The 25,779-nt window shown below is 42.9% G+C and overlaps 1 protein-coding gene across 1 annotated transcript; it reads left to right on the forward strand.

The window, feature by feature from the left end:
* The first annotated feature begins 413 nt into the window (after positions 1-413).
* On the forward strand, positions 414-20,005 carry LOC147453390 (peptidyl-prolyl cis-trans isomerase ppi1-like). The gene is made up of 6 exons (XM_086517126.1): positions 414-611; positions 16,895-17,148; positions 18,092-18,152; positions 18,241-18,432; positions 19,115-19,236; positions 19,312-20,005. The coding sequence occupies exons 2-6, from the start codon at positions 17,081-17,083 to the stop codon at positions 19,424-19,426; spliced, it is 558 nt and encodes a 185-aa protein (XP_086373252.1). The 5' UTR covers positions 414-611; positions 16,895-17,080; the 3' UTR covers positions 19,427-20,005.
* The last annotated feature ends 5,774 nt before the right edge of the window (positions 20,006-25,779 follow it).

A 25,779-nucleotide genomic window follows, 5' to 3' on the forward strand; every position in this document is an offset into this window, starting at 1 on the left:
TTCCAAAATTTGACTGATATGGACTGAGGAATGCCTTCATTTGGTTTGCCTGGATTCAAAGGCTGGATGCTTTATTTAGTGTTCTTGAGTCTAAGGCTACCTATGTTTTACTAGGATGTCCTACAGATCCTTTGTATGCTATTCAAAGAAGTCTTCTCTTTCACCAATGGAGAGATGGATTGATGTCAGCTCACTCTAGAGAAAGAGCCTTAATGGTTGATGCTTGCAGTCTTCTTTAACCTCTCCTGATGGGATCGCCTCTTTCCCTTCCTTTGAGGTCTTGTACTTTCCTTTGCTCTCTTTTTTAAAACAATTTACTGTTTTCTCTCTTTTTTTTTTTTTCTTTTTTTTTTTAAGGGGGAAGTCATCACGGAGGCTTTATTAGCCCAAAAACGGTTAACCGTCGTCGACGCTAAAGGAGAGGAACGTTGTGTTTGCAGGATGAAGCGAGGAGAAGGGCATGTGTTTGTTTTTTGCATTCCACTTGCGTGCTCCTGAGCTGTCAGTTAAGAAGGAAATGATCACCACCAGAGCATAGCAACGAAGTAGAGGAAGACGGTGGAGTAGTCATCTGTGATATTTGCAATTGGTACCGTCAACTGTGATATTTGGTATCTCTCTCTCTCTCTCTCTCTCTCTGCCCGCACACATTGAGATGAGAACAGAAATATAGAGATTGGGCTCGACCTGTTTGTCAAGGCATTTAAAGCTTGAGGTAGATTAATTTTGCAATCTTAATGCCATTCCGTGCTTTTCCGACTTTACTATACCCGTGTATGTGCCATCGATTCCTGCAAAACTTTCTATCTATGTGATTCTCTGCATGAAGGAACGTGAGAAAGAGTCCTTTCTGCATTTCATTAATGTCCTTTTGAATAAAATTTTCATAATGCGAAAATCATGATCGATGTTCTTAGATTGAGGGGAGAAATTGTGAAGTTTTCAGAATGGACCAAACCCGTCACAGTTGGGGGTCAGGGGACAGAGTATCTGCACCGCTGTCCATTCATCACCGTCAAGGTCCAGGGTCGGGGGGCTGCACATCTGGACCGTTCATTTAGCATGCGTTATGTGCAGTAATCCATGTGCATGGCTGCCAGATTTCTGCCAACTCAGCTGCCGTCACAAAGAAACGACAGCAACGACGTACGCTCGACACCTCAGCAGTCAGAACTCCATGAGCAACCGACACCTCAGCCACTGGAATTCAGAAATCCTTGCAGCGACGAGCAGCTTCCACATCAGCACCCGAAATATCTGTATCTCATTTCCTCAGTACTCAGGTGCAGGTAAGCTCAGGGCTCAGTCTGCTCAGTTGCACCTGTTCTCAGGTGCATGACCTTCTTTCGCTTAGGTGCAGCACACTGGACCTGGCGCTTGCATGCACTGTACGCTACCTTGGCCCCCCTCCCCCTGGACAGTTGACGGCCGGGAAAGATCGTCCAATGACCTTTCCCACGTAATATGCGCATGTGGGAAGCCCTCCTTCAGGCTTTTCACTGCCTTGGTTTGCTGGCCAGGTCCATCGACTGCCACAGCTATCATAGAGGTTGTAATGCTGTCTTAATCCAGCCGCCGGTGCTAGTGTCAGGGAGCGGCGATGCAACGAAAAGGGAATTACCTAAGCAGGAAGTCATGGCGCCACTATCCTGGTCCAGTGTGACTGTGCTGATCAGGAGGCATGCTCTGTAACAAGGCTTGATCACGGCTTGGAGCTGCATGGAAACTGGCATTCCTATGCATAACGATTCTCACCGCTGTGTGGCCATTGTTTTTTTTTACTTTAGCGAGCCGGGGGGCCGGGCATGGTGCCCGGCCTACTCTCGCAAGGTGAAGGTTTTGTCACTGATTTCAATCCCAATTAGAGACCTTAGACACCGCCTTGGGGATGGAAAGCCCGTCCAATATTTTAGGACTTGCACCCTCGTTAGTTCATCCGTGGCCATTGTTCAACCCTCGTCACTATTGGCCCCCCTCCCCCCGACTCTTGAAGGCCGGGAGTCGTTCCTGTAATCAGTGCTCCCGACATCTGCCAGTCGCCCTGATTTCATGGAATAGTCACTAAGCGACCATTCCCTACACCATAATGCTTGCTAGCAATCGTTGTGAGATTCGTGCCAAGTCAACAGCGAGAATACTGATGAATAGCTGCCAACGACATCATGCCAACTCAGCCTGCATCAGGAATCAGTGTTGCACATGATCCACGCCAAGTTTGCGAGCAGAATGCACTCTCGTGTAATGAGAGAGTCCATACCGGGAGCGAAGCCCAACACCTCGAGAGGAGATGTCTTGCTAACCTCCAAGCAGGTTTTGTCTATAAGAGAGTCACCAATCACATCATGCATACTACGAGAATCAAACAAGATCACAATACGTTGACCATTCACATGACCATAACACTTCATGAGAGTCTCATCAACTAGATGATCATGAGAAACTTGGGACGCACTAGTGTTCTCATTTATGGCATTAACAGAGGATGTGGGTTCTGTCGGGTCTTTACGTTCGTTGGATGGGTTCTTAGGACATGTGTTCTTTACATGACCCTTGACATGACATTGATAACATCGACCTTCCTTAGAATAAATGACTTCTTCTTCTTCTGGCGTGATGTATCCTCCTATAATTCCTTGTGCAACTTTTTCATATGGGGTGAGCTTAGGTTTAGCAAGTGTGTTAGCTTTACCCTTAGATTCATTTTGAGAGTTCTTTTCCGAAGGATTAAAGGAAGATTGGCTAGAAGAGTTACCGTTCGTTTTGTGGTGTCTAAGGAGTTTGAGAGGTACTGTGAGAAGACTTGTTCTCCTTAGGCTTTCCTTTGTTATACTTCATCTCTTGGGAGAGAGCAATTGCTACTGCCTTGTTGAGATCCACGGGGTCGAATACCTCTACATCAAACTTGATATACTTGTTCAATCTGAAAAGGAATGCCTCTTTGCGCTCATCATCCGATTTGCGTAATTGGGTGCCGAGCTGCAAAACACAGTTAGAGAAAGACATGACTGGCACATCATTTTGCTTTAAATTGCGCCAATCTTCTTTCAACCGCGCTAAGTACTGAGGTGGCATAAACCGCGCCTTGAGCTTGTCTTGGAAGTCGGCCTAATTGAAGGAAAGGGGCACGCCTTCTTCGTCTTCCTCTAGATGCGTGGTCAATTGTGCCTCTTGCCATGCATGATATCAATTAATGGCATCACCGGCAAGATACATGGCTGCCGTAAAAACTTTGTTGTTTCCTGTTTTCTTAGTTGTCGCAAAGTAAGCATTAAATTGATGCAACCAAGAATGAATAACATTAGCATCCATCTTACCGTCATACTTATTGAACGTCAACTTCTTAGTGACAGGGTTGTTGGAATCCGCTTCTCAACTTGTGCTACCTGATGATTTGTCCACGTCCTTGAGTGGCTCGGACTTCAAGGTGAGTACCTATAGGACCAACTCTTGTATGTGTTGGTCTCTTTGTGCCTCACGTTCTAATTCTAAGGCCGCTCGTCTGTCTTCGGCCGCTATGCGTTGGGCTTCGTGTGCTTGCTCACGCTTAAGCTCAATAGCTGCCTTTCTTTCTTCGACTGCCAAGCGCGCTTGCTCTCGCTCACGCTCTAAGGCTACCCTTCTTTCTTCGGTCACCAAGCGCGCTTGCTCACGCTCACGCTCCAAGGCTGCAGTTCTTTCTTCGGTCACCAAGCGCGCTTGCTCACGCTCATGCTCCAAGGCTGCCTTTCTTTCTTTGCGGTCGCGATCCAAGGCGGCGCATTGCACCTCTTGTTGTAGCATCATGTCCATCATCGACTTGACCAAAGCCTCCGTAGGATTTGGTGCAACCAGTGCCGTAGATGGGGAAGGGGGAGGGTTGGAAAATCCTCCTGGTGGGAAAAATTCTTTATCACCATCTCCAGGCGCATTACGCCTCTTGTTGTAGCATCATGTCCATCATCTACTTGACCAAAGCCTCCATAGGATTTGGTGCAACCAGTGGCGTAGATAGGGAAGGGGGAGGGTTGGAAAATCCTCCTTGTGGGAAAAATTCTTTGTCACCATCTCCAGGCTCATCACCTTCACATAAAGTATCCATTCCGCTTCAGGTGATGACCATACACTGAGATCTTGGGTACTTAAGTTCAGGAGGAACTTGGGTTCTTGAGGTTCTTGAGGTTCTTGGGGTCTTGAGGTTCTTGAGGTATTGTAGCTTGCAATCGGTGTTTGAGAAGGCTTTTCTCTTACCCGAACTCAACTCTTCCCTGCGGGCGCACCCTTTAGCGGCCTTGCGTTACACCAAAGTTGCTTTTTCCCACCTCACGTCGATTGGCCGGCCGCTAAGTGCACGGTCCGCTCTCAATGAGTGAAAAGAGGAACAAGGGGAGGCTGGACAAGCCCTTCTTTCTTGGATTACATGTCACTCTTCAAAACAAAAATCGACACGCCCAAGTGGACTTAGGTAACGTGCGACCACAACAAGCAAAAAAAAACAATCTTGTGATTCTTTCCTTGAGTGATGCAGAACGCTGCCAAAGCTTTGATACCAATGTCAGGTGCAACGGAAGTGAATGTTTACTTTGCTCAAGATGAGTGCTTCGAATTGTGTTGAAGGGTTCCTTTTACTTACGAAAGGGAGAGCCTTCCGTTCCTTTAGTGAGAGAATGCAATGATCACAAACAAAGTGAATGCTACTGTGAATGAAGGTGCTGAGATTGAGAGAGAGAGAGAGAGAGAGAGAGAGAGAGAGAGAGAGAGAGAAGAATATGACACCAGACTGTTCTCAAATCCTCCTCCAAGGGTCCCCTTCTCTATGGCGAGAGAGGTCTATGCTATTGATTGCACAAATCTGGTACAATGGTCTAGATGCAATGGACTTGCCAACGATGCTGACGACAATGATGACGACAAGGACGGGCTGAAATCTGAAAACGCTAGGGGTTGAAATCTACAAAACGCTATCTTGCTACTGATCTTTGACACTGTGTCGGCGAGGACGGCGATGGCGACGACGCGACGGCGATGCGCTGAAAACACAGATGCTGAAATTTGCGGACATCGGGCTAAATCTGAAAACGCTGATGTGTTGGGGCTGGTCAAACGCCTAAATCCACAAACACTAGGCTGAATCTACAAACTGAAAACACCAGTTTATGTGTAGCAAAATCGCCAGCTAATCTGCAACCTGAAAACGCTATCTGCTTCCTATTGGCTGGAAACGCTAGGGCCTCCTGCCGGTCTTGCTGAGAAGGTGCACTGCAAGTTGCTGGAACTTCTCTTGCCTCTTCTACCAAAAAGTGCTAGCGCTAGGTTTCTTATATAGTGACTTAGCAAAATTTGCCCTACCCAGTTTTCCAACAAAGTCACTCTTATAGTTTTCCAACAAAGTCACTCTTATGAAATGATAAGTGAAAAATGGAGAAATTGGGAAAATGGATTCTATGCACTGTAAAATACTCATGATGGGTACCGAATGTCATGTTGATGATCATGTTGTGTACAATCAAAGGATATGCAACTACTCTAAGTGCATGGACATGCATGGCCTGCGCCACAGGCTCACAAAGGTGCCAGAACACTTCCTAAGCTGACCTGAACCCTAGACTTGAAGTAGCTTGTCTACATGCACATAGGGTTAGATGTGCACATGACACTTGGTGAGTTAGCCACCTTTTTAACCATTACAGTAAAGTCGAACTCAAGCAATATGATGAACCATCTTACAATTCGTCGTAATCGGTGAGTCCTCGTCTCACTGTATCTATTCTTTTGGGCGTCAATTCTCTGGTGTCATAGTCGATGGTGGATCTGGCATCAATCTTATGCCGGAGTTCACTATGTTTGCTTTAGGTCTGCAGCCTACCCGCCTTGCTCCCTTCACAGTTACATTGGCCGACCAGAGGGCAGTCTACCCAGTGGGCATAGTGGACAAGGTGCCTCTGCAGGTACAAGACTTCACCTTTAGCTTGGATTTTGTTGTGGTTCGTCTCCCCGAGGTTCAGGGGAGTATTTCCTTTGCTCGTCGGTGGACCATGGCTACGGCACACTAAAACACTTCATGATTGGGGAAACGACGCCATGTGGATACATACTCTTGGCTTCCCAATGCAACCAATTCGACTCGAAGGAGGCATGGATCTAGTAGTTCATCAGTCCTTTGTCAGTGGAGTTTAACCCCGACCTGGAGCAGCCTATCCAACCTGACGGATCCGCCGAAGACCTAGGTCATTGGTTGGAGGCTACCACATCGTTGCCATGCTATGTGGTCTCTATTCAATCCTCACGCCTCTTCCCCTGCTCCTCCAGCTGCGACCAGTGAGCCACATCATTCAGAAGCAAGTGTGACAATCACTGAGGATTATACTGCAGTTTCCCCCTTGATGGAAGCCATCGGCCTTGATGATCCCATTACAAACCATAAAAGGGGAAAGAAATCTCCTTTGCCAGAGTTCACCAACACCTCACTTGTTCCCTTAGCCTCCTTTGTGTCTGACTCCCCGACTACGAAAAAGCTTTGTGTTGTGTTTGAGGACTTACCCTTCAAGGAGCTTCCACCAGGATGGTTACAAGAAGAGTATGCTGATTTTTACATCAATCAGACACCAGCCCATGATGTCTCAAAGCTCCAAGAGGCGGCTCAATCTTCATCTTCTGATGCACCCTCACCAGCTACACCTCCTGACCCCGTTAGAGAAATCAACCTGGGCGACCTTGACGACCCTCAGCACATCCTCTTAGCCACTTGGTTATGGGCCTCATCCCGCACTACTCGATCAGGTAGTCTCTTTTATGCACTCCTTTAAAGATGCTTTTGCTTGGTCTTACAAAGAGGGAAGGAATTCCACCAGAATTGTTGTACATACTATCCCTCGGGTTGAAGGGCTAAGCCAGTTAGAGGCCGAGCTTAGAAGCTCAACCCTAAGTATGCAAAAGTCATCAAGAAAGATCTAGAAAAAATGCAAGAAGCAGGGATCATGGTACCAGTGGAGCACTCTCAGTGGCTATCTCCCATGGTCATAGCGCAGGGAGCATTGGCATGATAAAAACTTTGAGACAAAAAAGTTATTGGCATACCTTGCAGAGGAGGGGTATTCAACTAGGGTGGCATGTCACAAAGTGATGACGTGGCTACCGACAACAGAAACCCTAATTTCTGCCAGAAACCCTAATTTCAGAAAACCCTAATTTCCTGCAAACCCTAACTGCTGGCTGAAAACCCTAATCTGGCGCCAGAGAGAGAGAATCTGCTTTTGCTTTCAAGATTTTGGGGCTCTGCTTTTGGGCATCCCTTGTAACCTTTTTATATGCAGTGAGGGCCTCACTTCTCAGAGCATTTGGACGCAGAGTCTGAGAGTGAAACCGTAACCGCTCTTATACTCTGACATTGATTTTGAATACATAAAGAAATACCGAAAGGGGCGCCAGTCTTTGGGGCCAATATCTCTAGGCACGGAACTCAGCCCGGCCAGTGCAAATCTATTGTGATCTGTGAATTGTTTTGAAGTGGTTATTTGGTGTTGTCGCGATTGATTCTTGACTTGGAGTGTCCAAGTCTGTTACAGTGATATCAGAGCACGGCCGATTTCTCTTCTACGGAAAATTCGATCCCCAATTTTTTTTTCCACGGCACCTATGGCTTCACGCAAGGATCAGTCGACTCCCTCTGCATCTAGAGATGCAGGCAGGGATCACAACGAAGATTTAGACAGAGAGTATGGCCCGCCTCGGCCTACTCAGGCGGAGCAAAGAGAGATGAAGCGTCGTCAATTGATCGACGATGCAACAAGATGATGCTCAGTTTTGCGAAGGATCCGAAATTGGCAAAATATATGAGCCAGACTTCTTTTCAGGAAGTGCATGCACAGTGGCAGAAAACCACTACACCACCCCTGGAACCCGCTCTCAAGAAACCTTCTGATCACAAACAGTATTTAGAGAAGGAATTACATCAGGTGGTTGATGCACGCATTGCTCAGCTTTTTGACGCACAAAAGAAAGCCAAAAAGCATGGCAAAAAGCAAAAGAAAAGCACTGACTTCCCGGGATATTTGGGTCGTCAGTCGACTTTTGACAAGGCAAAGAAACAGAAGAAGCGTGTTCGATTTGAAGGAGTACCCAGTTCTTCTTCTTCTTCTTTTGACAGTTCTTCTAGCTCTTCAGATTCGAGCGAAGAAGACAGAAAAGGTAAAAAGTGAAGCGAGAAACAAAGCTTCAGAAAGGGCAAGAAAAAGGCAAAGAAGGCTAAATCTCGCCCAGAGACTGACAGTTCTACTGAGGACTTGTCTACAGACAGCTCAAATTCTGATGATGGAAACTTCTATGCGAACAAGAAGAATTTTTACAAAGCCAACCAGTATGACTTTCTCGAAGATAAAAGCAAGAAAGTTCGAGAGTTTAAGGAAGGTGGCCACTCAATCAAGTTTGATACTTTTTCAGGATACTCAGATGCTTCGAAGGCTTTGTCTTTTATACAGCAGTTTGACATCGCTTTCACAGGACGCTATTCAGAGCACTCCAAGATTCAGAGAGCTACCTCTTACCTTTAAGGGGAATGCTCGTACTTGGTGGTCCACACTTCTTTTAAACAAGACTGCGCCAGTTAAATGGCTGAAATTTAAAAAGCTATTTATTTCTTCTTGGTTGACACAAGAATATGAACGACATATACGAGCTGCTTGGAACCATCTTCGATGACCAAGAAAGATGCAATCAATGCTTATTGTGAAAGATTCTGGAGCTCTTTTCTACCCGCCTCTTCATTCAAGAAGATCTCGTTGTGAGCGGTTCACCTTGGGTCTACCTACAGAGATCCGAGATCACTGCTTGGAGCAGAAGTCAGCTTCTATTCAGGAGTTGATGAGTCATGCGAAGCCGGGCTTTGCCATTCACTCTGGCAGTCTGACTTACCCCACAGATGAGAACATGACACAACGAGCCGAACAGACTTCTGGGAATGAAAGTAGAAAGAAAAAGAGAAACCCAGAGAAAAAGGATGCCCGATCCAAGCTTACTCTTCAGGAGAGAGCTCGATTCATCGAGGAGGGGAAGTGCTCTGGATGCGGGGAACAGGGACACATCTCCACGAAGTGCCCTAAAAAGGCACAGAAAGAACATAATGATAAGGACGACGACAAGCTTGAGAGTTCAAGAGCAGCTGAGGAACGTGGACGAAAAGGCAAGATGAAAACAAGACTGGTTCCAGATTGTGTGGGTACCGATCCCGACACCATGGATGAGAGTAAGAACTTTGCCGAGCTTGGGGCAAAGTGAAAGATCAAGAGGCCCTGATTTTCTTTGATGGAGGAGCCAAGGCCAACTTCATTTCACCAGAATTGGCGGCGCGGCTCAAGATTACTCCCGATCGGATGGGACCACTTGCAGAGGCAGTTCTAGCGGCACCCGGTAGGGATGTAGCCATTACACGTGTCATTGGCAAACTTCGGTTGCATTGTCAGGAGTATTTGGGGCATGAGGACTTTTTCATAATGCCTTTGGAGGGTTGTGATGTTCTCTTAGGGATTCCCTGGTACCACAAGAACAACGCCGTGGTCGATTATCGGGCGAGAAAAGCGACTTTGACTATAGAAAAGGGCAGAACAATTGTACTTGATATTAAACTGAAGGGCGAGTCTGTCCCTATTGTATCGGCTTCGGCCATTTCAAAATTAATGAAATCCAGTCTGTTTGTTTACTCGATCTTTATGAAAGAATTGAGCGATAAGGATAGGACAAATATGTTTAAACTTGATCAAGAACGCCAAGATTTTCTCCACTCTCACGCCGATTGCTTCTCCGAGGGCCTACCAGGAGAGTTACCACCTACTCGTCTTGAAGATTATACCATTGATCTAATACCTGGAAGCACACCACCGAACCGGCCACCTTACCTTGTGAGCCGAGCACAGAATGAAGAGATTATGAACCAAGTGAAAGACCTCTTGGAAAAGGGTCTTGTCCAGCCTAGTACTTCACCGTATTGCTCTCCAGTGTTGTTGGTTTTGAAGAAAGACGGATCTTGGAGGATGTGAATCGATTATAGAGCTCTCAACAAAATCACCATCAAGAACAGATTTCCGATTCCTAGGATCGATGATATACTCGACAGGTTACAGGGATCCTCGTGCTTTAGCAGGATTGACTTGAAGAGTGGATATCATCATATCCGAATCGTGTCGGGAGACGTCTACAAGACAGCCTTTCGGACTACTTTTGGGTTATTTGAGTTTTTGGTGATGCCTTTTGGCTTAACCAATGCTCCTGCGACATTTAACCGGATGATGGACAGGATTTTTCGAGAGTACAGAACATTTGTTGGCACTTTCTTTGACGACATCATTGTTCTCTCCAAGAATGAGTCAGAACACAGAAATCATCTGCTTCAGGTCTTTGAGGCATTACGAGATCACAAGTTAGTGATTAATGCAAAGAAAAGTGAATTTTTCCTACCAGAGATACACTTTTTGGGACACATTGTCTCAGCAACTGGAGTGCAAATGGACCCGGCCAAGATAGAGACTATCCGTGATTGGCCGGATTTGAAGATAGTCCATGAAGTTAGAAGCTTCTTGGGACTGTGTTTGTACTACAGGCGGTTCATACGAAAGTTTGCAGAGGTTGCTTCCCTTTTGCATGTCTTGACACAAAAAGGAGTCCCTTTCTCATGGGGATCCACAGAGGTGATTGCCTTTTCGACATTGAAAGAGAAATTGAATCTGGGACCAGTTTGACTTTGCCGGACTTGCAGAAGTCATTTGAAGTATATTGTGATGCTTGTGGTCGTAGTCTGGGTGCGGTCTTGATGCAAGAAGGCCATGTCATTGCTTACGAGAGCCGATTGTTCTCTAGGCCGGAGATGACAGCACAGATATATGAGAAAGAGCTTTTGGCGGTTATCCATGCTCTTACTCGGTGGCGGCATTACCTACTCAAGGGGATTTTACTGTCTTTACAGACCATCAGAGTTTGCGCTACTTCTTGTCACAGAAGCAGCTTTCGGAAAAGCAGATGCGGTGAGCAAACATCTTGTCACAGTTTCACTTCCAGATTGTCCATGTGCAGGGACAGAAGAATGTGGTGGTAGATGCTTTGTCTCGGAAGCCGTTGGTTCTGGCTATTTCCGCGATACATCATAGGAGCTTCGAGGATATGGTCGATCAGTATGCCACAGATACAGATTTTGCAGATATTTTCACACGGATACGGGATGGGGAGACAATAGCTGGATACTCCCTTCGGGAAGGCTACTTGATGAAAAAGACTATGTTGTGCGTTACACAGCCATTGAGGGAAAAGGTTATGACTGAATGCCATTGTCCACCTTTTACGGGTCACCGCAGCATTGCTACCACCATCAAGGGGGTAGAGAGATACTTCTTTTGGCCGAGACTCAAAAAGGATGTGGAAGAGTTTGTGCACAGTTGCTTAGTATGCCAGAAGGTCAAGTTTGACAAACATAAGGCATAGGGATTGTTACAGCCTTTACCCAAACCCACCCGCCCCTGGGAAAGTATTGCGATGGATTTCATTTTTTATCTCCCGAGAACACAGAGTGGTCACGATGGTATCTGGAGTGTTATTGACAGATTTAGCAAACATGCTCATTTCATTCCAGTGAAGAAAACAGTCAAGCCGGATCACTTAGTCAGACTGTTTGTGGCCCAGATCTTCAGATTACATGGCATGCCTGAGACGATTGTCTCCTACAGAGACCCCAGATTTACGAGTTTGTTTTGGAAGGCAATTTGGGAGAACATTGCACGTGGATGCAATTCTCGTCATCGTTCCACCCGCCGCAGACTGATGGGCAATTTGAGATTGCAAATTCAGTGGGTCTAGATTTATTGAAGTCTTATATCTCTGATCAGAAGACTCAATGGGAAAAGTACTTACCTTTGTGGAATTTGCCTACAATAACACGATACACTCTTCGACGGGGAAGGCACCATTTGAGATTGATGAAGGTGCTGCAGAGGTTCCACCCTTCCTAAGCACGAAAGATAAGATCTTTGAAGCGGATGAATATACGCGAGATTTGGATACGGCTTTTGCCAAGGTTCACGAGACTTTGCAGAAGTCTCAAGAACGACAGAAAAAGGCAGCGGATCGCCATCGTCGCGACATGAAATTGAAGGAGGATGATTGGGTGCTCTTACGTTTTGAGAAGGCTTTCTACGGAAGAAAAAGGTAAAGGAGAGGCTTTTTCCAAAGCTTAGTATGCGATACTATGGACCTTTCCAGATCACTGAAAAGAGAAATGATGTCTCCTTCCGATTGAAACTACCAGATACTTGGAGGATTCACAATGCATTCCATGTGAGTCTCTTTAAACCTTTTAAGGGTGATGTGCCTTATGATGGGGAGCCTGATGAGCAACCCGAAGTGGAAGAAAACGAGGAGATCCTTGTTCCTGAACAGATTTTGGCACGTAAGGATACGAAGACTAAAGGTAAAGTCCGAAGGCGGTTCTTGGTTAAGTTCAAGAACTATCCTACATTGGATGCGAAGTGGATGGAGGAGGAGGACCTAGCAGATACTCCTCAAATTGTGAAACTTTACCTCGATGCTTTTGGTTTAGCATAGTCTATTTCAAACGGAACCCAGAATTCAGCTTGGCCGGAGATCTGGTGCAGTGGGATGCACAAGAGGGGAGTCGCTCTGCTCCTTTGTCAATAGATGCCTTGATTTAGATACTAGAGTCACTGATGTCTCTTTAAGCTTCAGGGATACTGAAAGCTGACAGTATTCTGCTGTATGACTTTATGAAATGGAATTCCTGATTATGATACTGATTTGTTCTTGACTTCTCTTAAGTGCAGGAACTGATAGACGAAATGATTGTAGCATTTTGGTCTGATTGATCTCGAATAGACATGGTTGCAATAGGGATAGTCAATCGGACATAGATGAGGTCCCGATTGGACCTAGATGTGATTGCTAGCTACATTGCCGATAAATCATGCTCTAAGATCCGAATGAATGTTGAATGTCATGTGATGTCCTGCGCTGTCTGGTGATGTCCTGTGATGTTGTGTGATGTGACTATCGATTTGGTACATGTGCTAAATGTGTGCTCCTAGTACGTAGGTACTAATTGTCTGCTAAGACGGTTTATGGCTTTTGTCAGCTTTGTAGGCTTAATCGCGGTCGATTACAATGCTTTCAAGAGGGGGGTATGTTACAAAGTGATGACGTGGCTACCGATAGCAGAAACCCTAATTTCTGCCAAAAACCCTAATTTTTTGCAAACCCTAATTTCAGAAAACCCTAATTTTCTGAAAACCCTACTTCTGGCTGGAAACCCTAATCTGGCGCTAGTGCCACGTGGCAGTAGCTCCAGATTTTGCGACGTGAATCACGGAGGTGGGGAAAAAAGCATCAGCGACGCAAATTTTGAGTGATTTTTGGCTATGCAAGGAAATTGGAAGAGAGAGAAAGAGAACTTGCTTTATTTTTTTTTGGCTCTCATTGAAAGAGAGAGAGAAACTGCTTTTGCTTTCAAGGCTCTGCTTTTGGGCATCCCTTGTAACCTTTTTATATGCGGTGAGGGCCTCACTTCTGAGAGCATCTGGACGCAGAGTCTGAGAGTGAAACCCTAACCACTCTTGTACTCTAACATTGATTTTTAATACATAAAGAAATACCGAAAGGGGCGCCAGTCTTTGGGGCCAATATCTCTAGGCACGGAACTCCGCAGGGCCAGTGCAAATCTATTGTCATCTATGAATTGTTTTGAAGTGGTTATTTGGTGCTGTCGCGATTGATTCTTGACTTGGAGTGTCCAAGTCGGTTACATGGCATGTAGTGCGAATGGCCATAGGGGAAAACCATGTTGGATGCAGGTGCTAACCTGTGTTGGAGAGTAGGACTGAGACGTTGTTGTATTTGTTGCAATCCCTTTATAGAGTAGCAATCCTTGTCCTCATGTCCAGACTTTTCATAGAAGTGGCAATAAGCCCGAAGGGGGCATTTGGAGGGTGCCCTGGAGAGCAGCATGAGCTACACCAAACCATAGACTTAGTCTCCTGTTGAGACCTAAGATCTTCTAGCTCGCACTTGATCTGTTCCAAAGCCTCGTGATGTGGAGGCTTCTCCTCGCTAAGAGAGAAGGACCTCTCCTCTTGAAGAGCTCGTTATAACTTTAGGGCTTCTAGTTCCCTACGTAAAGAAGTCAAGGGGTCAAATGGACTTTCCAGGAGTACAGAGGTAGTCTCTACCTAAGGAGAGTCATTTAAGCAGCTTCCTTGCCCCCTCTATCCTAGTAGCAACAGCAACAAACTCCTCCAGAGTGGCTTCACGTCTGAGACTCTCTCTGAGTTTTATTGAGAAGTCTTAGAAAGAGCCTTATCTACCCACTTCTTGACCATAAATTCACATGGTTGCTGAGGAAGCTTGGCAATGAGAGACTTTGTTCTGGTCATGAGTTCTACAAAAGTCTCATTGGGCTGGAGCATCAGGTTGGCCAACTCATCTAGAACAAGTCCCCTGGTTTGAAAGCTTCATAGAACTGTTGTCTTAATGTGGCCCAAGTCGTAAAGTGGTTTTCTGCAAGCTGATTGTACCATTTATCTGCTAATCCATCCAAGGTGGATTGGAAGAGTACTAGGAAGGCGTCTTCTCGGTTGAGGCCATGACCCCTGTAGAAGGAAACAAATCTCCAAGCATGGTCGTCGGTATCCTCTGTGGAGAGACCTTTGAAAGTCAGAAACTTGATGTTCACCTTAACCAGAACGCTTCTGAGCTCCTACATGGCCGTCTGCGCAAGAGCCTGTTGCTCAAGAGCTTGCTATAACAAAGTGGGCGAGAACTTCACTGGGAAAGGTGACCGGGGAGATGTAGAAGTGGTTGAGAGAATGGAGGTAGCCGTGTGGGAAGGTAGAGGTAATGGGGTTGGTGGACTTCTACTTGGCACAAAGGGTTGACGATTCATGTGGTAGTACTTCAAAGAACTTAGTAGTGGGCTTTGTCGCTCTTTTGATTGCCTTGTATGTGTCATGCAGTAGCCAGAAGCCCACCCAAGTTTTGGGCACGAAGACCTTTAACTTACTGAACCCTGGTCCACACTCCACTAGACCAGGGCGGGTGACTAGACCAACTGGCTAGACCTGGACGAGAGATGACTAGACTAGGACGAGAGACTAGACAAGCAGGTCGAGGAAAACTGTACGAGACCAAGCTGAAGCAGGCCTAGACCAATCTAAACCAACAGAATAGGTAGCTCCTCGACTCGACTTTCGACGGAGGAGCGTGCCAAAAATGAGAGCACCTGGAGCGGAGATAATGTGTAGCGCTCTCTACAATGGGTGCTCCTGAGTGCAATTTGTGTGAAACCTCACTCCAAGAGCATGAAAACACTGAAAACACTGTAGGCAAATGAAAAACAAAGCAAACACAGCGACTCAATAGTAGAACATGAACAACATGGGACTCGACTAACACAAATGAACCAGTACAGACTCCGGCATTTTGGAAAATTTCCTTAAATAAGGGGTCATTTTATTCTTTCAAACATGTTAAAAAAGGGGGGTTTAAATTTCTCCGCAAATGCACATGATATAGGGGGTAATCAATAGTGCACCCCGAGAGAGCATCCACTACCTACAATAGGTGCCCAACACATCCAAAGATGAACATGACAGAAAGCCAAAACTTAGGCATAACCAAGGAGGGGCCTTTCAAATGAAATGTTAACAAGGTAATGAAGCTAAGATGTTTCTATAGCTATAAATTATATGATTGTAATGCGAAAAGCGATGAAGATATTGGAGGAGCATGCTCTCAATGTTGCGTTTGAGTCTTGCTATTTGCACTTCTGGTACAAACATAACTTAATTGGAAACCATGAATGATGCCATAGAACACGAGAATGAAGATACAATGCGCCTTCTTTAGTGTCATGTCTACACATTCACATGAAAGATGTAAATGTGAGGTATCCATCGTGAACCCAAAAGTGGAGTGGTAGTTAGTCTCTAAAGCTATCTCACAAGATTAAGCCTGTTGGACAAAAGGCTATTTGAAGAAAAGTTCAATTGTTAGGAAGCCCATTGTGACTACATATGAAGATATAATGCAAGAAAAAAAGAAGAAAAAATGGATCGACAATCTAAAAATTTATCCATTGAAGTGTAGCAAGGACTTTATAAACCATAAACCAGCATAGTGGTTTATCTGAAAGGTAGTCATCATTTTTCATATCAATGATTAAATCTTTATAAGAAACAACAAAATAATTATAAAAGTATCACTAAATATATATTGCAGTGTTATTATAGTATATTTGTAAGATCATATTGATAATAAAGGCCACAATTTATATACATCCTAAAATATATTTCGCCTTTGTACATATTATAAGATATAAATAACTCCTACTGTAAGGCGGGTCAAATCAACTAGTTTTTTCACTAAACATGAATCCAAACCAACCCACCCCCACCCCCCGAAATAGCAAAACAAATGAGTAGTGCAGTTGTTCATGCCATCTCACTCTACTCTCATGTCACAAGAAGTTTTGGACAAATTCTCACAATAATTCCCACATTGTGATTTCTGTGAAGGAGGCACCGCATACCTAGCTAGGTATGCGGTGCCTACCAGGCCGGCGGTCCCCTGCCCCCAATCGTACCTAGGTAGGTATGCGGTGCCTCTCAAGCAGAAGCTCATGATGTTATGCATTGTATGAAAAACACTGAAAAAAACTCCGTTTCCCTACATGAGAAGATTTCTCAATCTTCTTGTGTGTGTGTGTGTAATGGTCTTGCGTTCTCGCAAGGGTGCACTGCCGATGAAAAGTGGTATGGCACACCCACCTCTCTCTCTCTCTCTCTCTCTCTCTCTCACACACACACGCGCGCGCGCGCACATTTTCTTTGAGGAAATTTAATTGCATGGTGTTTGAGATCAAGGGCAACCGTAGGTGCAACAAATGCTTGAAAAGGCAAAAGAGTCATTGCACACGATATGGATTACGTAAGCGAGGGTGTCGAGTTTTCATGAAGGCCAACGGCTACAGCACCAAGACATACAAGCTCGATTCGAACTCTTGTCCTTTGGAAGGCCAGCTTTGCAATGGGATGTTCTCTTTCATGACTGCAAGCGTGATATGTCTGTTACTATTACTTGCTCTCACGGAGTTTTGGACATCGACCTTTTTGTAGAAGACACTCCCAGGTTGGCCTTTGCATTCTGAAAATGTTTTCACACTAGATACGAGTTCTCCATTGTGCATTTACATATAGCCCTTGTAGCTTTATTGAAGCTTTTTTACTTTCTGTTTTTGGGACATGGTTCAAACTTTTGGGCAGATTCCCACGCGTTATGAAGCGCTTCGCCACTTTGTTATCATTTGTACTATAAACAGTAAACTACCTTTGACTTGGATGTGTTAAGTATATCACTTGCATTCATTTTGAGCAGAATCAAACTCGTTTGTTTGGTCAAAAAAGATATGTATGTATATGTTGAGGCAACATTATGCCTTGGAGACTAAAAAAGATGGTTTGCTTATTGTAATCTTTGCTCAACAAGCTCCATTTTAACACCTAGTCATGATGGGTGGTCTTGCTTTTTAGTTGTGGACAGATGACCATCTCTTGGTATAATTTGGGTGCCAATATATAAATAAATGGGCATAGCTCTCTTGAAGGGACTATATCTCAGAGTTGACTGGACTAGCGAAAACTCACCATTTGCATGCATGTAATCAATTTGTGAGATACTTCCATGTTGCAAGCTTCTTTTCTTTCTTCTTACACATCATGCTTTCGATGACTCTCTTGTGTGAGAGTAGGAGATTTTTGTACTCTTAATGGTTTTCAGGATTTGTGTGATAGAAAATCATCAAGTCATTTTGGCTTTAACCATGTAATCATGCATGATTGAAATCTTTGCAATGGGAATTTTTCTCATTGTGGCTAGTGGTTGCATTCTTGTACATGGAGGTTTTTCCCCTTCTTTTTGTTTGGGCCCAACACAATTTTTATTACATCTAGCAATGGAGGTTACGCTAGGTTGCGGTTTCTACTTTGTCGATTCATATTACTCTTGCATAACAAGATGAAAAAAACATGGCTTGAATTCTACACTTCTGGCTCTAATTTTTGTTTGTGTATAGAACGTGCAGAAATTTCATCGAGCTTTGTAAGTCTGGTTATTATGATGGAATCCTATTTCATGTAAGATATGGTACTCATTTTTCAAGGAGCTTTTTTCATTATTATATGTACATGATCAATGAGAGTTTAAGTGTTGGTTTTCAAACAGAAAGTAGTTCCTGGCTTCATGTGCCAATCTGGAGATCCAACAAGTACAGGCAAAGGTGGATTTTCCATCTATGGTCCCGTCTTTCCGGATGAGATTTGTGCAAAACATAGCCATGATAGAAAGGGAATGGTTTCCATGGCCAATGCTGGGAGAAACACAAATTCTTCTCAGTTTTTCATCATTTTTAATCCTGTAAGTTGGTTTTTTGTACCTTTTGTATTCTTTTTGAAAAGTGAAAAGAGATCTCTCTCCTTCCTCATAGAAGGAGACTAAACCAAAATAGCATCTATGCACATAAGAAGAGACATGGTAGGATTCGGCGTGATTATTTCATGGCCTCGTTCCTTCCTCCATGCTTTCGCTTGCTCAGGTGCATTCCACATCAATAGAGGTTGAAATCCATTAGCCATTTATAATGTAGCGGAGATTTTTCATGGGTCTATGCATGTGTGCTACATGTATGCTTGCATATGCCACACTTGCTTTGTGTGCTACATGGATGGTATTAACATGAGATGTTGCTTTGGCATACACACAACCACCGCAAAATGTGTGTCTATGCATGTGTGCTACATGTATGCTTGCCTATGCACTTGCTTTGTGTGCTACATGGATGGCATTAACATGAGATGTTGCTTTGGCATACACACCACCACCGCAAAATGTGCATTCTCTCAAAAGTATTAGTGTATAATTGTACTTGAGAAATAGCCACCGTTCCCACACTTTTATATGACACTACCATGTAAAGCAAAGTTTCTCACACAATGACATTGCATCCAATCACACGTTTACCGACAAGAGTCGCTCCACACTTTGATATATTTGTTGTAAGGCTTGGTTCTTGTTTTTATTGTGGGTATTTTGATGGTAGTGTCCTCACTTAGATGGCAAGCACACTCTTTTTGGCAAAGTGAAAAACCATTCATTAACGGTTCTAGATAAGATGCAACGTGTGAGGTTGAGCAAAGATCGACCAGACCCTCCTATCAAGCTGTAAGATTTTTCAATTTGGGTGCATTTATTTGGCCTCTATTAGAGATGTCTTCTTTCTAAGACAAGAAAGTGCAGTTTTGTTGCAGAAGTAATGCAAGATCCATGGGACGGACAAGAGTTACCATATGGTGCTTCCATTCCTCCAAAACCTCTGGTCTCTTCCTCCACATGTAATTGTGCTATTCAATAGTAAAATTAGTGCTATTGACTATGTCTTAGTCAGCATTATGCCAACTTGAATGCATTTTACTTGTGTGAAAAGCCCACATGTTGATAAAGAGATAAGTGAGGTAGATGAATGAAGATGCTTGGTTGACTCTCTACACAAAAATTGGCACAGATGTTAGGTAAGTGGGGAGGGAGAAAAGAAGATGGATTTATGGTAAATGGATGGATAAAAACATCATATTGCAGTCGAATCATTATCTTCTTGAGATCCATAATGACTCGCTTGCACAATTAGTGTGTGCCAACAAAGGAGTTCCATGACAAGCTTTTCTATGTACAGGAGAGTACAATACAAAACGATGAGTTGCCATGCTATTTAAAGGCCAACCAATATTGAACCCTTGTCCACAAATTTTTTTTGATACCTTATTTGTGCCAATTCTCTCTCTCTCTCTCTCTCTCTCTCTGCTCTTATTTGAGCATAGAGGAGGCATGCAGGTGAGCACTAGATATAGGGGGAGGTCTAAAGGGTGGTTTAATTTTTGGAATCTTTGTGAGATTCCACTTAATAGTGGTGAAATAGAGCAAGTATAACACTTAATACTCTCAACCTTGTTATCAAGAAAGACGTCCATAAATTTGTCTCCCATATTCTCTCTTTCCATAAAGAAGCCTTCCTTCGTACATCCAAAAGCAATTAAGTGGGCCAAATGTTGCCAAAGTTTTTTAGAGTGATGCTTGGATCATACCTTCCCTAACAATAGGTATTTTTGCTTTATTAATTGTTTTTCTTTATCACTTGCATACACTTTCTGTTTATCTTGTTGATTTTTTATTCTAGAAAATATATGTTCTTTCGATTGGTTAAGTATTACCATAAAAAAGCTCCTTTTACTCTTTAAATTTGGGATACTAGTAGTCCTAGTGAACTTGTGGAAGTTTTGTTGATGTGATCTAGTGCATATTGTTAGAGCAACCATATGTTTTCAAAAGGTTTTTGAAATTTCAGAATGAGGTCATGCCATCATATGAGTTCATCTTGTTGGAAGGGGAGACCTAGAAACCTCCTCTAAGCTCTAAACACACAAATATCCATCACACCTCTCACCATCTCTCTTTCAAAAACATAAATAGTGTAACATCTGCTTGCTACACATGCACATGTAGATCTAGATATAAAAGTGTAGGAGAGAGTGTAACAAAAGAAGATGGTGACAAGATTTCTTTCACATAGAATAGCTTAGACAAGGAGAGAAGAAATCACACAAGTGTTGGACTAAATCTAACCCCCAAGCCTTGCATGACACTCTCTACATCATCAGCATTTAATATTTGTTGACAATAGTAAAGTAAGGCCCTTTTTATATAAAGTTGCATAGCCAATTGCAAGAGATGGTTACCACCTATTGAAAACTTTTCTAGCCTAGTGTGTGTAAATAAGCCAAGATGGTTGATTGGTGAATGAACAAAAAAAGAGTAATGAGCATGAAGCCCACATGGATTGATTATTGATCTTGAATTAGCTGAAGTAATTGGCTTTGCAACCTCCTTCTCAACTTGAAAATTTTCAATCAACACAATCATCAGTCTCACAATTACTTAATTGGTAATTCATCAAGACAACAATAATTTAATTGGCAATCACAAAGCCTAGCTATCCCCTATGCCTGTTATTGCTAGCCACATCTAACATAGAATTCATGGAGGGTGGACAATTTCTAATATCATTCCCGCCAAACATAGCAACTATCCTTAGTTTCTTAGTGGAAACATAAACTAGTTTGTGAATAATAAAAAGTAAAGAGAAGGTCCAAAAAATTGCAAAAAAATTATTTTAGGCATCTAGCCGACATCTTGTCTTGGGTGACCACTTAATAGTCAAAAGGTATCTATTATAAACCTTGTTAATGAGTGTAGTAATGGTCTCATGATCAACAATTTATGTGGGTCAAAGTTATTCTTCTTGATCTACAAATGTAGGTGGATCTTCATAAATTGGATGTGAGGGTAGTGTGTTTTAAAAGTTCTCATAAGGTTGATTTGAAAGGCATTGTGATGGTAAATCTAGCCTAAAGGGGACATCATTAATGATAACTAAAAACTAAAAAGAATGATAGAATCAAGGAACATGTTTGACAAAAGCATTACTTTCAACACTCTTAATTCAATGCTTTTCATACACAAAGTAGCATCATCCTCCTTCTTAGAAACATCTGCTTTTCTATGCTTATTGGCATGCACATTGTGTTGTTCTTGTGAATGTTTACTTAAGGATAGGGCGGTAGCATAAATCTCATAAAATTCAATGGAAAAATTATCGGCAGGAGGTACAATGTTAGACAAAGGAGATGTAGGTCTAGGACATGAATACTCATACACAACTCAAAGGTTGACTTACTCATAGTAGAATGACTGGTGTTATTATATGCAAATTGTAAAATATATAGGTAATCCCATTTGTTTGATTGAGAATGCAGGCATGCTTTAAGGATGTCAATAATAGTACAATTAGTGAATTTTGTTTTTCCATTTGATCCAAGAAGAAAGGAAGCATTAAAATCAAGTGTAGTGCCATGATTTTCAAATAAATTGGTCCCAAAAGCATTGTAAATTTTTGAATCTCTATCAAAAATCACTATCTTTGGTAAACCATGATGCAAAAACACAAAGTTGAGAAACACAAGTGTAGCTTCATGTACTATGAAATTTTTCTTACAAGGAAACAAAATAGTTCATATCATATCATGTTTATGAGTAGTAAGTGAAAACCAGTCACAAAATCCATTGAAAATATGTTCCTAGGGTTGTTTTTCAGAAATGGGAAGTGGATACAAAGATCCAAGTAGTTGGTGCCAATTTTTTGACATACCAAATGAGATGAAACATACTGCTTCACAAGAATGTGCATAGTTGGACAGTAAAAGACACGGTATAAATCCTATAATGTGGCTGCAAAATCCTTATGATCCACATAGGGAAGTCTATACAGTTCCGTAGCATTCAAGAAACAATACCTTAAGGGAAGTTCTTCTATGTTACCATTTATTTGATAGTGAGATGTGTGAACACAAAACCATTTGGGAATTTTTTCCCCCTCACTAGAATGCTTTTTTCCCCGCGTACTTTGTATTATGTCAATCACTGTAGGGCTATCTTATCTTGTATTTGCACACTTAGTAATGCATTCCCTATTGCATGCCTTGAGCTTTTTCTCCATCTCCAAGACGTGTGTACATTCATGCAACCCTAACCCCAATAATTGGTACATAATAGGTTGCATCCTCCAGGCCATATTGGCTAGCATTCTCAAGATCCTCTTTTTCACTTTATCTAATCTTGGTTAGTTTTGGTGAGTGTTAGCAGGTTAATGTAGTGTGCTCACAATTTTGATTTGAGCTCATTTTGACCTTTGTTTCCACTATTACATGTATTGAGAAAGCAATTTTGTCATTTTGTGGGCATTTTCTACATCACTTTCAGGCTTTCACTATGGCTGAGAGCAATGATGTTTTTGAGATGTAATCTGTTGTTTGATAAATGGAGATAAATATCTGTTGTGGGCTTAAATGATGTAGCATGTACTTGTTTCCAAGGGATTGTTTTGATGTGCTCCCAAGTTCTTTGGATTCAAGTTCTATGGAGGATGTTACAAGTTCTAGCAGTTTTTCTCTTGTTGCTAGTGTCGTTTTACCTATAGGTGAATAGACTTGTTGGGATAGTAGAGATGTGCAGGATCATGCATTGATTGTGTTGTCTATCAAGTGCACCATTACTCCTCACATTCATTCAGCCAAAATAGCAACGCAGGTTTGGGACATTCTGGCTTGATTTTATGCGGATCATAATGCGGCAAAAATATCAAAGATCATGCATGAGGAAGATGCTACGGATATTTTTCTCGCCAAAAGCAAAGATACCAATAGAAACTTATAGCTATAGGCCTTCTCGACCATTTTGTAAAGTTTCTTGGATGCTTTATCATATACACATCAAACTTTTGCTTCCACGTTGAGGCTTGTTGCAGAGGGCAATGATAATGTTGTTAAGTTTGATGTTTTGGTCGCTTTGCAGCTATAAGAGGCTATGTCAAGAAAAAACAAGGCTAAGCAACGTGTTTGGTAGGATTTTTGATCACCTACTAAAGCAATGTCCTAAGCTAAAGGCTAAAGAGGCAGATAAAAAAGAGAGTGAATCTTCTTCTAATGCAGCCATTGCAGAGTCAACTGTTGGGGTTGTGGATTTTGTCACACCTCAAACTCATTGAAAAAAACCCCTAGTTTAGAAGTCATGTGAAACATGTGTGTGCCCCCCCGCCCCCCCCAAGATAAAGAGGCACGTAAGATAGAAAGTGAATCTTCTTTAAATGTAGCCATTGCAAGATGTGCTATTGGGGTTGTGGATTTTGTTGAACATCAAACTCATCAAAAAAACCCTCATCTAGAAGTCATGTGGAACATGTGTGTGTGCCATTGATAAAGGCAAGAGATGTGTGTCAGGAAGAATCTTGTGTGTGTGAGAAGCATGTGTCAAAGGCAAGGTCCATGTGAAAAACTTGTATAAAAGCTGCTCTTTGTACTCTAAGTTTGTGTGCAATTTTGGCATCTACTCTAATCTCCAATTGTCTCTCTCTCAAGCTCTACACTAACCTCTCCAATCATGCTACATTGCCATGAATGGAACACTAATATACCCTCCTTAACATTACACATGGTATTAGAGCATGGTTTAGATTAGCATTTCCTAATCTATTGAGATCCTAGGCATTCTCACTATGCTAGATTGCATTCGCCCTTCCCTCTCTCTCTCTCTCTCTCTCTCTCTCTCTCTCTCTCTCTCTCTCTCTCTCTCTCTCTCTCTCTCTCTCTCTCTCTCACAGCCATTGCAATTGCTAATCATAACTTTCCATGCATTTATATATAGATTAGCACTAATCCAGCATCTAATTGCTTGTGTTTTGGTCACATTCATGGCATAATGCCTGGAGCAACTACCCTTACATAAGCAATTATGCTAGATTATATGCGTAATTAACGGTTTTCCAGCCTAATTTCACTTCGGTCTGCTTCTTGGTCGCTTGAATCGAGCTATCCTTGGTTTAAATTTTAGTGAATCATTGAGGCAATTAGAGTATATCTTCAATCTTGCATGTTCTGTTGTGTGTTTTTCTTCTTGAGTTTTGCGCATAACCTGACTTGCATTGGAATGCGTGTGTGGAGCTCTCTAATTTTTCTACAGTCTGATTCCTCAAGTGCTCAACTTGGAGGTGATTAGCCCACTAATCAATTCCTTAATGTGTGTGTGTGTGTGTGTGTGTGTGTGTGTGTGTAGCTATGAAGATGAAAGTGGTGGGATCCACCTATTAAAGAAAAAAAAAGGGTGATTTTTTGGAGCCTGGTCAGAGAGGCCCTAGTCCATAAAGCTATTGCTCATCAAAGTCTTAAAGACCAAGCACATGTTCGCATGCGAGCACTCAACCAGAGCTACCATGTGCTATCTAATCTTGCCAAGGTGTTGCAACTTGCACATACACACACGGCTCCACCTTGTTCGCTTATTACCGTATCCACACCTATGCTTCTTATGTCAAACTATCATCGCCCCCCACTACCCGCGCCTCAATCTCGCTACCTTGCTGACTTGTTGTGCTACCTTGTTCGCTTGTTACCCTACCCCATCTGCACCTATGCTTCTTACACCAAACTGTCATCACCCTTTGCACTCCACCTCAGTCTCGCTACCGTCTGTCACAACCACCTACAAACTCATGTGCTACAGAGCTTGCCCAAATTGCCATTAAGGAGCAATTTTTTACTTCAACTAGCCCACGTTATCAACACCAGCTAAGTGCTTGTAAATCTATCATGACATGCCAATTGACTACTCACTCGCTACTTGCTAGTGCCGCCCTGCACTTGCTTGTCAGCAGCCTGTAAATTTCAAGGTTTGTTTTTGTTTTGGCAATATTCCATATATTGGAATTTACAAACTGGTCGTTCCCTTTCTGGAGGTTTATCGTTCAAGCTATCCTGCCTCAAACACCCTGTCTACTCTTCCCACTGTGCCCAACAATTGTGTTTATCTGCAGTGATGACATGATCTTTTTTTCGGTGTTACTTTTTCATTGTGTGCTATCTTTTAGCACATAGCTATATCACATTGCACTCATTACTTGTAAAAGAGAATTAGACACTACCCATATACTCGGGTAAGACCTTCCTCTCGCTACACTTTGGTGATGCACCGTCATGGGGGGAGAGAAGAACATTGACAAATTGAGTTGCTAGGGTTTTCACACATGGCAGACAAAATTAAAGGGTTATCCATTAGCAAAACCCTTTGGTTTGTTGTCAAACCATTGGAGCAAGGTGAGAGAAT

The sequence above is a fragment of the Adiantum capillus-veneris genome, chromosome 7 (assembly GCF_014529385.1).
Source record: "Adiantum capillus-veneris isolate H3 chromosome 7, ASM1452938v2, whole genome shotgun sequence".
Taxonomy (NCBI): domain Eukaryota; kingdom Viridiplantae; phylum Streptophyta; class Polypodiopsida; order Polypodiales; family Pteridaceae; genus Adiantum; species Adiantum capillus-veneris.

Coding starts and splice junctions, on each gene's coding strand:
- LOC147453390 (XM_086517126.1), top strand. CDS start 17,081: ATGTCTGTTACTATTACTTGCTCTCACGGAGTTTTGGACATCGACCTT. Junction 18,153..18,240: donor ATGATGGAATCCTATTTCAT/GTAAGATATGGT, acceptor GTTTTCAAACAG/AAAGTAGTTCCTGGCTTCAT. Junction 18,433..19,114: donor TTTTCATCATTTTTAATCCT/GTAAGTTGGTTT, acceptor TTTTGATGGTAG/TGTCCTCACTTAGATGGCAA.